The sequence below is a fragment of the Leuresthes tenuis genome, unplaced genomic scaffold (genome assembly GCF_036924035.1).
Source record: "Leuresthes tenuis unplaced genomic scaffold, fLeuTen1.0.hap1 SCAF_17, whole genome shotgun sequence".
NCBI lineage: Eukaryota > Metazoa > Chordata > Actinopteri > Atheriniformes > Atherinopsidae > Leuresthes > Leuresthes tenuis.
The window spans coordinates 12,444,811-12,459,257 of NW_027325371.1; the positions used below are offsets into that span (position 1 = coordinate 12,444,811).

The following is a 14,447-nucleotide window of genomic DNA, read 5'->3' on the forward strand; positions in this document are numbered from 1 at the left end:
GGTGATGAAGGAAGCTGTTAGGAAATATCGCAGTGATATAAATTCAAATACCATTTATAATCATAGGAGACGCTGGAATTTGAGTCATTTCAGGTTCGGAAATGTTCTAAAAAGTCTCATTAGAATAATTTTACATCATCAGGTTCCATGCAGGTATGATATACAGCAATCTTCAATGTCACTTGGAAAGTCCCTCTGTATTGGTTTTCTGTATACAACAATATAAGTATGTCAGTTCCATAGCATCAGTAGACTACTGCAGTCACATATGATAGAGCTGGTGGAGTGTAGCTCTGCACAGTCGAACGTCGGAGGTGAAAGGATCCATCAGAGCTCAGGCAGCTGCTTTCTGTGGACAATTCCATTTACTTCAATGTCAGCTGCAAAGTGACAAAACAGATGGCCATGAATGGCCTTGTTCTTTGAGTTACTTGCTTTTTGATTGAGCTGAATCAGTTTTAACAAAAACAAAGCAGAGATTTCAGATCAAAATGGCTTCAAAATAGGTAAAGAAAAATCTCAAGCTTAGAAAAATTGATGGCCTCTCTCTTTAATCTCACTTTTTTTTTAGTTATGTAACATCATCATTCCTGCTTGTTCACCAGAAAAGTGGCTTTTATGCTCCTCTGAGTTCATTGCAACTCAGCAGAAAGAAGCTTTTTATCTTTGGGAGGTTAAAGGTTAAAGCTGCAGTGAAAAACTGGAGAGTGTCTATCTCTGCTTTTACTGCCACAGAGGGCATTTTTGAATAATTTCAGATGATCAGGAAAACAACTTTGAACAGATCTGAAAAGGACAGACATGTATTAGCATTGTATCTCCTGCTTCCCTTATGCAGGAATAGTCTGATGTAGCGGTACATTTCCAAAAAGAAACATTTGAGACCAGACATTCTGAGCTCTATTGCTGATGCAAAGTAATTCCTCTAACTAATGAGGAGATTAGATTTTTTGAGGGTGGATAACATTCATTCATTGCCTTTGATACAAATGTGACAAGATATTCTGTTAATTTCTGTTATACATGTTTTGTATTAGTTTTACCTCTTAGGCATCATAAAGATAGTCTGGCAGTCAGAGGCGTGTTTTATGTGTAATAGGTTTACAGTAGGTGACTCATCCAATCTTCTTCTGCATTATTTCTCTATATCTTTATATTTTTATCTGACAAATGTCACTGTCCCAAATGTAAATTGTTTTCCATCACATACCACCATTTTTGTAATTTTGGTGGGTTTTCTTGGAGAAAAGTTGTAAAATTGGTTAAAGTTTCACAGTCTAAGATAACAAGATAAATGGCATATTTATCTATTAAGTAGATAATAGAGCTGTATAAGTTGTGTACCTGCTGCTAATGAAAAATTGTACTATGTCAAGTTTTCTGAATCTCAGTTAAAAATTAAGCAGAGCTTATCTCAGCAGAAACCACACTGAACTTCTTCCTTTTTGTTTAATCATGACCTTGCATGTTAATTTAGAATTTAGTCTGTCCAGAGGAGATGAATACATCTTGGATGAACTGAGTGAGATTTTTTTTTTTGCTCTTTCTCTAGTGGATTGATACTCCTGTTGCCAATCTTTTCTCAATAGCAAAAGATTTTGTTTACTGCAGGGTTTCCTTTTGATTAGCGAGAGGGGACCCAGGCCCACACCCCGACTTTAAACACTGAAAAAAAACATGATACGAATGTCAGCAAAATAATCCGAAGTGTACATGTGAATGCATTTTCATAACCTGCACAAATTACTTTATCTGATTCCGTCATGAGGTTAGATTACTCCTTGATGAAATCACAGTATTGAAAATCTAACATATTTGCTTGGTAAATAAATAGTCTTATTTAAGACTTTACATCCTCTTCACAATGAATTTGTATTTTACCGGTACTTGGCTTTGTGTACACGCTCCATCATATCCTTTACAATATATTGAAAAATCTTGCATTCATAATTTGCTGAAATTTACAAAGTCAGTGCCATAATGTGCTCTGACATGGTTTGTGAACTCATTTCTAATACTCCCAGATTCAACCATTTGTCACTTATGCAACATATTATTAGCTTGTCACCTCTGTTTATCTCAGTTTAAAGAGTGACTTGTAGTGCATGCGTAGACTTAATAGAAAAGACGTATGAAGTCCCCAGGACAGAGTTGTGCTGCCAAGGAAGGAATGCCTTAAAGTGCAATATCATTATCAAGTGGCTCCAAAGTACTACTGTCTCCAATAAACTTCCATTTAAATGTTATTATGGTGCCATTAGCTAAATTAACTAATATCAAACATTGTGCTGATTGTGTTTCAGAAAATATTTTCACAATAACACTGACATTAGACCTCAAAGATAGATATTTTTATCCAAAATGGTTTCAAGTAGCACTCTCCTGCTACACTTTCTTCTTCAATTATTGTTACTTATGGCTCCAAAAAGACCTAAACGTTGACAGCCAAATACAAAACCTGTCTTTTCAAAGCAGTGGCTGACATTACAGTGCCAACACCCACTACTCATATGTAGTCTACATATGTGCATGTGAGTTTCACAATCCAGCTTGACATGCATATAGATAGAGAAAGTAATTCATCCTAAATCACTGACATCTTCACTGTCTCACCTATTAGGTCCACATATCAGGATTCATTTTCTCTTATTGACAAAGAGAAAGTTGAAAAGTAACTGACAGGCACAAATGGGTTTAATTTGTACACAAACCGGCACTTAGACGAAACATTGAATGTTAAAGTGAGAAATGTGAAAGATACGGCAGTAACATTTTTATCACTATGGTGTGTTGCCTCTTCTCTCAACAACACTCTCAGTGTTTGAGAAATGAGGAGATCAATGGTTGTAGTTTTAAAACCAAAATGTTTTTCCCATTTTTGCTTCATAAGGATTTCCGATGCTCAGCAGTTCATGACCTCTTTTGCCTTATTGGTTTTCAGCCATGTCTCTTGAGTACAGATGTTTCTCCTGATCGTTAAATGATATTGTTTACCATAGAGGACGGTTCCCCCAGCTCTCTCTCAATGTCGTATTAAATTGGACCATTTTCCCTTTACTGAGTGGTGGAACCCTCTGTGCCTTTAATTCTGAAACACAACATATTTTTTATTATCATTTCACATGTATTATGATGTTTTTGTGCTATTTTCTGTCCAGTTACCAAGAAAGCAAATTGCCATATTACATTTCATGGAACGTATGTGTGCTTAGCAGGTGAAGCTTTCATTTTTCAGACATTCACTTAAAATCTCATTTATTTTGTTAATCACATTAGGAAAATAAAAATATGTTTAAGGCTTTTCTTGACAAATATCTTAAACCATGGTTTGATATGATAAAAAATATATATATCTTCAATCAAACTATTTAGTGTTCCGCAACAGACACTATCCTTTCATCGGGTTATTCATTACAAACAAAACTATGTCGTAAGGTCGCATCTCATTCAGCTAGTGCACTTCAAAAACTATTTGGTGAAGTGTTTCACTCTCACTCATGCTTATGTTCACTCTGACTACAGCTTTTCAAAGCACGTCAGTCACCTGTACAGGTCTCACACTCGGGTTTATAAGCAGACACGTCAGCTGCTCTTTGACAAACACACAAGCCTTTCTTTTCCCTGTCAGGCCATTGACATCAAGGCTGATCATTAGTGTTTTTTGTGTTGTTTACATTGTCATTTTTTTATGACACAGGCCCTGTATGCAGATCTTTACAAGATATACCGCATATCTTGTGCATTGCTATAACAAAACAATTTAAATGTGGATACTGTGTCAGACAGCGGCACAGCGCCACTCTGTTTAGCGCAGCTGCTTAAACCTCCTCTCTGGGGAGAAGTCCTACTTTCTCCCCGCGCTCCTCTGGGTTGGCTTAATCTGACTCTGCCTGTTGTTGGGAGCAGACTTCTCCCCTCTGTCTCTCCATATGATACTCTGATCAAAGCTTGGCAAGAATAGCGTTGTCACCCAGAGCAAATCTGCATTGACAAAAGTGCCACAGAGGGAAAGTTGGGGCATGAGGAATAACTCCAAGGCTCCCTGAAGAGATTCATGCTCATTTCTTGTTAGAGTCAAAGCATGACCTAGGATTTATAGCATGGAAATAGATCCTGTTTACAGTATCAGGGTGCATAGTTTGTTGTTACTGACAATAACATATCATGGAATTCAAGGACAAGTCATTGAGATGTATATTTTGATGTGTGTGTGTGTGTGTGTGTGTGTGTGTGTGTGTGTGTGTGTGTGTGTGTGTGTGTGTGTGTGTGTGTGTGTGTGTGTGTGTGTGTATGTGTAATGATATTAAAATGATGTTAGGCAGATGTTTCATTTTGCCATTCGTTTAAATTACTTGTTTGGCATTTGTTTTCATTTGACACAAGTCATTCTGACACAATTAACTGAGACAACACCAAAAACCTCATTTTATGTTAAACCATGAACCAGCTCATCAAAAGATTGTGAAGAAAGTCAGAATCTAATAAGCCTCTCGCTGACTTCACCCCTCCAAATAAATCACACCCATCAGCAATGCAGTTTCTGCAGGCCTATCGGTTTTTCAAAAGTACCATTCGCAAGGTGATTTGTGCATATTTGAACTACTTGAACTTTCTTCATTTTAAATAGCAAAGTAATTAAAGCAACAGTGGGAATCCCACACTAAACCCCTGGTTTAGCACATAATTTTGAATATCTTCAGTAATAAATTAAAAAACAGTTTTGTGTATTAAAACATTTTTAGCCAAAGTTATTGAACTAAAAAAAAAGTTCAATAACACAGTGAAATAAATAATACAGATCTTTTACTTATCTATCTTTCACATGGCCTAAATTAACCAGTTAGACACAGTTTCATTGCATGAAACAGTTGATTGTTATTGTGTTTCTTTTTCACAATGATGGAGAGCCACTTGAGAGAATCAGAGATGCTATTATGAAATTAAAAAACAGAATAGTTTTCCAAATGCAACAAGGCAATAATCAGGATCTTGACATCCCTATTTCAACTCTTTCTTGTGTGATAAGAAGTTTCACAGCTATAAATCTGTGAAGATGCTTCAGGGATGTGAGAGAAACTCAGTGAGGGAAGTCTGTGAAGGTTGCTGCAGAATATGGAAAAAATACAAAACAGAATGTTTAAAGAGCTTCAGGCTCATCTGAAGTGGTGGTCTTAGCCTATAGTATATGCTGCACGCTGAACCAAATAGGGCTTTAAGGAAATATTAGTCTTGTCCTTTTATGCCTTCCTTTCCAACAACTTAGATAAGATACAGTCTTTCTGGGATAATATTTTATGGTACAGCTCTTTGGGAATGTGTTGCTTGCTTTGAGCTTATTTTTCTGTCAGCTTTTTACTTTTACCACATTTTGATAAGAATATCTGTACGTTCGACTCTTTTCGTTTTTAAAAGAGGCTCATCACATTTAATATATTTATTTGGAATTATTTGTTTATTCATTATCATTCTGTGCCTTACTTTCATTAAGACTTTTTCAACCCACATGGATGGGACAGTGACATTTAGAAATAGCAATTGAATGCTGTATTGATCAGCACAGGTCAGACATAACAAGTCACATTAACATAACTTTACCAAACAGACAAGAAGGAGTCTTGAATGTAATGCCTGTGCCAAGATGAGCCAATAACCACTAACATGAATCAAAATAAACCAGGCTACACTGCAAATGGAGCTGATTCAGAGCAGCAAGTTAGTCCTTATCCGTAACTTTATTGAACGGTTTGAAGCTGTCATCTGTCATGCTTCTGGGCAGATGCCTTGCCTTCAGTCTGTGTTTACTGTTTTCTTTATTTTGTTCCATATTATATTTATAGTTAAAAAGGTTTAATATTCTTCATAAAATGTATTTGGATAAAAGGTTTAGTTAGTGTTGTTAACTTTGTGTTGAAACAGCTGGTTGAATTGTTCCTCAAAGGGTTTTTTTACTTAAGCAAATTGCTTTAGAAATATATATTTTTTTAAACAAAAGCCACCACCCCCACAATTTCAGGTGGATTTCTTTTCTCTAAAAGAAGTCCTTATTTAAGAAATGTTCTCATAAAACTCTCGTTCACTTTCAATTGCATTCCTCTGCCTCATCTTTCTCTCCTTGTGACAACAAAAGAAAAAGAGATGCAAGGCAGCATCAGGACTGCTTATGCATACCGTAACAAATTACAACTTGTCTTGACAACGTCACATTCCACCTCCCGTCAGCTGTCTGCCTGTCTTTAAATTGCCCTTTCTCTCTGATGCAGATCCTTTGGTCTTTGTCTTATGTTTTACTCTACCTGTCTATCCATCTTGGTGCCTTTTGGCACCCACTGAAACATCTCTGCCTCTGTGGTGTCAGTCCTCTTGTCTTGTTATCTTCCATGGCCTCATCAGCTTCACCATTTGGCATTGTAACTGAATGAAATGTATTATTTGAAATCAAAGAGATGCTTCTCATTTCTCAAGAACTGTTGATTGTGAACCAGAGATCTCTTGGCAGAGTTTGAGCTTGGATTTTGTGGCCCTTACAAATAAAACAGGCTTTGAGCTGCATTTGAATTGTCACAGTGTTTGGGACTTTAAATGCAAGGGTAATGAGTAGGTATAGAAATTCATCACCTCCTGACACTGCGCCATTATCATTGACATTTGGCTCCCTGAGCATTTGGCCAGAGATTCTGGTATTAGTATTGAATAAAAGATGAACCCAGCCCATTTCCTCTCTCTGTGGCCACTAAGGATATTACTTATTAGGAGCCTGACATTTATTATTTGTCTTATACTCAATATGATAACTAAATGGAATAGTCTTAAAATTTCATTTGGAAAGATGTGTATACTACACTTGAGTTGCAGTATTGGACATGGCATAATCATCAGTGCAGTTCAAAAGCTTTTGAAAACTCTCTCATGAAAAGAAAACAGCTACCAGTTATAGTGAAATGTATGATTATATATCCAAAACCATATTTTTGTTTGTATTATAATGTACTTAAATGTACCCTGTCACTCATTAAACTGTTGTTTCCTGCACTGAACCATTTTGTTGTTAGCTGAATCACTGCTTGCATCTTACTTCTGATATGAGAGCACAGTGGGAAGCTTTAATTATCTTGGTTCGAAGTAATAAGTAGCATCATCTGATTATATCTGTTAAACTAACCATGAGAGGATGGCTATAAACAGCAAAATGATCTAATTACAAACTATGCATCAAGGGTAACCCCAGCATATGGAGAGAAACAGTCAGAGCTGTCGTATTCTTTTCCAACAAAGGTTTGGTTACACTTATTATTGGAGAAAGATGTTAGATGACTGGGCAGCAGATGAAGCTCAGTTTAAATCTGAGCCTTGAAAGATTTTATTTGAATTCAGATTCAGAAGGAGGCAGATCATTTAATAATATGAGCCATAATGGCAACAGATCTGGCTAAGCAACATGATAGGAAACCTTGACAAAAAGTCAAACCGTGACGTAAGCAGGTGATTTGCCACATGCAAAAGATTTTTCTGTAGCATTTCACTCCCTCAGCAGTATGCTGAAAAAGCACTTGTAATACAAATCTAACCCCAACCCAAATACTTTTTTTACATTTTAGAAAGGGAGAGGGCTCAGGTCTTTTCTGTAAAACATTTTCTGACCTGACCCCCTTCTCCACAAAGGAGGCGCTTGTAGCCTCACTGAAGAACCCTCACATTCACTATCAGGTCTGACCTCATTCACCCCAAAGCACATCAAATCACAAATGTGATTCAGCATTGATTTAAAGGAAGTACCATAAACAACAGGATTGATTAAGGGACAAATGTACATGTTAAAGCGTATATTGAATTGCTGCAGGAAAAAAGCTTTTAGTGGAGAATAATTAAGAACAGTCATAGTGTGGCTGAATGTAATATAAAATGAAAAAGTCAAAGTCAAGACTATGTATTCATACAAAGTTTATCTAAGCTTTATTCACTCATGAGAAAACTTCTTGAAGTGCATTTTTTCAAACGTTATTAATGAAAGGCACACATCTGACTTTTTGAGTCAAGCCCAGAGATTACACAGGAAAAGAAGTCTATTCAGTATAAGAAGTAGTTTTGTGACTCTTGATCCTATTGATGAAAAGACCTTGTAAGTTCTCTTGTGAACGTGAATCATTGCAGGTGTTTAAAGTGTTGTGATTATGGCTGAGTGTATTGCAGATGTCTTGTCCTTGCCAGATAGATGCGGCTTGGAAATAAACTTTTATGATGCCATTTGTTTAGTGCCACTGCGAGGACTCAGTTGTGTGGGACGGATGTATTCATATGAAAAAGGACAGTGCGTTTCACCTACATTTTTCAGAAACCATTGTATTTGAAGTCACGTACTTTTATACCATGATTGTAATTACACTGGGTTTATATACTAATTGTGTATGTTTTCAGAAGTTTTATCATAAGATTGAAATCTCCCTGGTGGCTTGCTCATAGATGCATAACCACCCTTTATCACAAGATACAAGATGGCAGAGGCCAAGTCTCATCTCAACAGGGTAAAAACACCTCTGCAAGATGGCAGCAGCAGAAAATAATGTCACAATCCAGAGCGTGCATCTGCTGCACATATTTATGATCTATATGATTGGGAACTATAAGTTAGTTGCTAAGGATATCACATCCCCAGATGAAAATGAAAACGTTACTATTAATGTCTGTGTTGGACATAAATAAACTGTCACTGTGTGTACAGCCTGCAAAACAGAAATGCAGCATATGAGACACAAAGGCAAAGCTATTTAATGGGTATCAACATGCCAGCTACCAAGAATATACATTAAAATTCTTACCTGAATGTTGATTAACAAGCATAAACCAATCTTTTGCTCTTCTCATCAGGCATGATGCAGAACTTCTCTCATTTGTTTTGTTCATAAGTTGCAGAGTGTAGTTTTGCTTTCAATATAAAACAATTCCCTTCGCAATAAAGGGCTCAAAAGCCCTTTATTGTTTTATGATGTGACAAATGAGCACAGCGTATTCAGAGACAGGTTGCCTGAGCTATATTTGGGTCAAGTTTGGAGGAGATTAAAGGATTCTCACATATAAGTGGGATACACCTTCAAAGGAGCATCTTTCATGTCCATGTATTTTCACTATTAATCAGCATGTAGAATGCAAATCATTATATCAAGAAAATTCATACCTCCCTACAAAAATAATATATGACTTGTTTAACTCAGTTGCTGCCAAAACAAAATTCTGCTCAGCTTCCTGAATCCAAGCAGACTGTCCTTTTTTTTCCCAGGCTCTTCGCCATGTTTGTTGTACGTTTGTATGATTTATAAACCTTTCAGGTTTCCCCACTCGTTTACCCTCACCCAATACCTAGTGCTCTCTTTGGCTATCGCTCATTGCTGGTGTCACAGTGCTTACAACAGTTCCAGCATGTTATTAAAAGTTAAAGTTACAAAAAAAAAGAAATGTTGCAAAAAAAAAAAAGTCCACGTTGACTGAGTTGAATTTAAAATTGATTTTCACACACCCAGGATGGTTTATTGTTGCAAATTGTGGTATTTTATTTGGAGATGTAGCACTTTTATTTAATTCTGAGGAATTGCACTGTGGTTAACAGCATGACAATGTTACGTTCCCACTGTAAATTTACAGCGCAGGCAACAGTGTCAACACACACAGCCCATCGCATCCCCTGTTGTTCAACCTGACCTTTGTATAGACGTGACCACCCAATCTTTTTACAAACGTAAATTTATCAAGAATGAACTGTAAAGTACTTGTCAGCGAGGAAACGGCCTCAGAACAGAACTGTCAAAGAAAAAGACAAATTTATCAGCAGCCAGTCAGAAGTCCTATGTGGAGTAATTCACAGCAGGGCAATTAGGCATTGTGCTGATATGAGGGATATTATTTCATCAAGAGGGTTTGCAGGTGTTCGTCCAAGCTAATTAACTGCTTGTTAACAGCAAAGGGGCTGGTTCAGCTGCTGTCAGAGCACATACAGCCAGAAGTGCTGTTTGTTCTGCTGCAAGGTTTAATCTTTCCCCTGTGTATAGTTGAAACTGGATGTAGCAGACAGTGTTGATTAAACCGGTGATGTTTGCAACAGTAATGTACAGTATTCTTCTTCCTGATACGTTCCCTCTTGCTTTGTCTTATTTTTCTCTTTCATTGATCTGCAGATTTTTGCTCCTCTCAGACATATGTATAGTCCAGTTGTCACTCTCCATTTAAATGTCCTCTTGATTCATGTTATTATATGTAATGTGCATGCTGCCCTTGTCAAGTCCCAGACAAAGTCTTCTTGTTCAGAACCCCTTTTTATCCACGATAATTCAACACATTTTTTTTTTAAATCAGGCTGTGCATTTTGCATTCACAGTGTCCTCAGCTGTCTTTCTTTCTTTCTTCATGTTTACCAGGCATGGCTGACGGAGATCCATGAATACGCCCAACAGGATGTGGTGCTCATGCTGCTAGGAAACAAGGTAGACCACTGATAGCTGTCACTACAATAGAGCATCTGAAAAAGAAGTCTACATTTTAATTGCACATTTCTTTACTTTATTACTTTGCTTGCTAATGTTGCCTATCTTACATCACGTTGTGTTGATTTTGGGATATCTGAGGATATCTGTTTTTGTCTCACCAGGCTGACGCAACTCATGACAGGGTTGTGAAAAAAGAGGACGGTGAGAAGCTAGCGAAGGTAAAGACGAGCAAAGTCAGGAAAAGATCAACCGAGTTTGATTCAAATGTGGTAGAATGTAAAGCTTCTTACAATATAACAGAGTTTCCACAGATCTGTTCAAAGCGTTTTAAAATCAAGACCTCTGGATGACTATGGCAATATCTGCTTTCACGTCATTTTCAACTGAAATTTTCATGATTTACTAAATTTCTATTGCATGTGAGAAGACTAATTATATTACCAAAAGTTCAGTTATCTACAGATCAGCTTAAAAAATGTTCTGTTCATTATATCACGCTTCTTTCACCTGTGAGAAAATGTACAATCTGCAAACAAAAAAGATGAGGCAAAAAAAGGCCACACACTGATGTACTCATTCCCCTTAAGATATCGCTAAAACCTTTTGTAATCAATATTTGCATATTAATGCCTTCCTTTAGGGTCAACAGCTGTAGTATCTTTATTGTCTTCTCTGTAATATTCATCTACCATCTCAGGCATTGTGATAAATGTTTGTGCTACAGCAAAATTTCCATATGTTCAAAACACACATGTGGTTTAAAATGCAAATTCATTCTCCTCAGACATAGGATAAACAAGTAATCATTTAAGGAACTTAAGGCTCAGTCTAGGAAGATAAGAGACATTAGTAATCATCTCTGTTTGCAAAGATATATTCTTCTGCAGATGGAAAGCCTGAGACAAATTACTAGCTCAGAGATTATCCAAAGTAAACTCATTTAAATTACAACTATTGCTCTGGCAGGCACTGATGTAGACTAACAGTCATATTCTTTCTTTTTTTTTTCTCCTCTGAAAAGTCTGAGTCTGTTATAGTGTTACAATTTCACGGCTGTGCATGCTGGGGGTGTCTGGGCAAATAACCATCATTGCTTTGACTCTGCAGGAATTTGGGGTTCCGTTCATGGAGACCAGCGCCAGGTCAGGTCTCAATGTAGAGTTGGCTTTCATGGCTGTGGCCAAGTGAGTATAATTCAGCCTGGTCTCATGAAAATGGGACCAGGGTTGTTGTTGCACTCTGTGCATGTTCGTAGTCATACTGTCATACATACATACATACATACATACTGTCAGGTGGCGACACCCTGCCCTACACTTTTACGCTATCCCTAACCATGTTGCACCATGTTGCAGTATGTGACAGTAAGACAATCTGCCCTGTTCTGTAGCCTAAACCCTAACCATGTGGCATGTTTTTTAAATGACATACCCAAAACTTAAAAAAAAAAAAAAACTTAAAAATGCATATTAATGACATGGCAAAATTACCCCAAATGACATGCTATTTACACTCATTCTAATGAGATCCCATTGTACAGGGGCACAAAAAGGAATTTAACCATCACTGATGTCATTCATTAAACTACTTCTTTATATTGTGACACATCAAAATGTCTGCTGTGTAAAAGGATTATAATTTGCACAAGATAACAACTTGTATGCATGATACAATTAAGCAGATAACTTGGGAATGTCACTTCTTGTTAGCAATTTACAATGTTATTCTTTGATTATGCAGTCTCTTCACGTTGGACTTGAGTCATGGCTTTAATATACGTATGTAAACATATACAGAATATTAGTCATACATGATACATAATGCATTGACTTTTTCACAACAGTTAATATTTGTCCTACATCTGGAAACAGCTGCTTAGCTGGAATTTATATCAACAAATACTTACACATCAGTTTTGTCAGTTGAGGAATTTGTCATTATTTACATCTTCCAACAGTGTTTCTCCTACACTTTGTCACTATAGTTCTAATGTTGTTTGAAGCATGTTATCAGAGAAGAGTCAGTATTGGTGGCACAGTTATCAGAGCCAGGCACGTTACTTTTTTTTCCTCATTTGGAGCAGGGAGTTGTGCTTGTTTCACAATTTATGTTGAACTCACAAATTGAGTATCTCACAGACCAAAATAAACTCCACCTGGTGGCGCAACATAGCACTACAGCTAATCCTGCATATTTTTGACATCTCTTGTCACTCTGCCATGTTAGTGAGTACAGTTGAACTTAAATTATTAACTGCAATTAAGAAATGAACAATTAATTAGTTAGAAACATCCCAATTTGTTATTTGAATAAAAAATTGATTACACAATTTGTAAAGAAAAAAAACAAGAAATCTTTATTCAAGGTATACTTTTAGCAGTTTAAAGTATGAAAACTCTAATACCGTCAATGTAAAGCTCACAGTGTCCAAATTTTTCCTGGCCAAAATTTATCTCATAATATTCTCTTGCTTTTTCCCAGGGAGCTGAAGCACAGGTCCATGAAGGATACCAGTGAGAAGTTTAAGCTCCAGGAGTATGTAAACAAGGAAGTGAAAGGTGCTGGCTGCTGTAGGTCCTAAACGGTTTTATGTGTGTGTGCATCTCTATTTGGTGATCACTTATCTTTATGTTGTGATCATGTATGGACTTATCAGAGATAAGGAGTCAGCTCCAGCGAGGTGTAAACATTTTTTGGACCTTCTGTTTCTCTCTCTCAAACCTCATCTAATTACACACGACCTACATCTGGTGCGCTCCTCAATCATGCATTCGCTCATCCCTCCTCTTTCTGTAGCTGTGAATGTAGCCCGGGGGTTATGATTGTGAAAGAAAGACACAGCACACTTCTGTTAGGGGACATTTTCATCCATAACTGTAGCTCTAATGTTATCTTTTTGACCTTGCGATATAATGTGTTAGCTGGTGTGGTTAATTCATTTTAAAGGGGATTTAATCTCGACATAATTCTGTTTATTGAAGTGAAGTGATGTTTTGTGAAGCAATCTATTTTCTCACATGAACTTAGAATGTCATTAGCAGCTTCTGTTAGAATGCTGTGGATGACTCTCCATACACTAGATGTGTTGTGCTGTTTCTGTTATCCATGTTTCAGTGTTTCAAAAGGCTCCCTGGGGTCTGTTTAGCTCACCAGCATAAATTCAGAGTATTTCTATGATAGAGACATGAATATTTGGAAAAATATGTAATAGCTCAACATACAGAAAATGCAAACAGAAGTTGCTATTTTGAATACAAAGGTACTGAGCAGAAAAACATAAATCAATTCTAGTACACAGCATTTGAAATAAATGTGTAGAAACATGTGTCGTGGACTGGTAACCTCTCATACTGCTGCATTTGTGTACACAGTTTGTGAAATAATTAAAAAACTAATCATCAAACATAGTTTATGTTATCTATATACAGTGGAATTTTAACAAATGTGGTGTAAATACTGCTTTTTTTCTGCATGTAAAAAAAGTTTCAGTGGAGGGGGGAACAGCACTTTAAGTGAGAAAAGAAAAATGTGGTTGAGGAGAACTAGTTACCTAAAGACAAGTGTTGTGCGATACATGTGTTTTATTGGTATATTTGTAGAACTAGGAAATTGTATTAGGCTGCTTTAATTGCTTTTTTTTTTCCATTCGGTAATATATAATCGGGGTAATTAGTGCCATGTTTTCTTAAAAACATTTGAACTGGTATGTTTCGTATGTTTTGACAGTATTACCTATTCTTCATGAAAGACAAACTTCTTTTTATAAGACTTTTGCATTCATAAAACCATGACCATATAAATGGAGCATCTCTCTGTGCAGCGCTTACTGTACATTCTCGTGGTTTTTTTCCTATCTCGATGTTCAGGGTCTTGGTTTCCTTTTTTGTTTGTTTGTTAGTATGTTTAGCTTCTTTTCAATGTGCAACTTATTTCTTGTAACTGAAAAGTTTACTACAATTAAAGAACCAATACAGA

At 36.7% G+C, this 14,447-nt stretch overlaps 2 protein-coding genes across 2 annotated transcripts in view; both read left to right on the forward strand.

Annotated features, from left to right (window-relative positions):
* The window catches only part of LOC140274018 (transcription factor Sox-9-like), a 411,498-nt gene that overhangs the window by 326,004 nt on the left and 71,047 nt on the right, over window positions 1-14,447 (forward strand). The gene's annotated exons all lie outside the window — the stretch shown is intronic.
* Window positions 1-14,447, forward strand: part of LOC140273588 (ras-related protein Rab-26-like) — a 44,748-nt gene extending 30,301 nt beyond the window's left edge. The window contains exons 6-9 of the mRNA XM_072369204.1: window positions 10,404-10,469; window positions 10,634-10,690; window positions 11,580-11,656; window positions 12,954-14,447. Of these exons, the coding sequence (XP_072225305.1) occupies window positions 10,404-10,469; window positions 10,634-10,690; window positions 11,580-11,656; window positions 12,954-13,053 (300 nt within the window). The 3' untranslated portion in view covers window positions 13,054-14,447. The remainder of the gene's footprint in view (window positions 1-10,403; window positions 10,470-10,633; window positions 10,691-11,579; window positions 11,657-12,953) is intronic.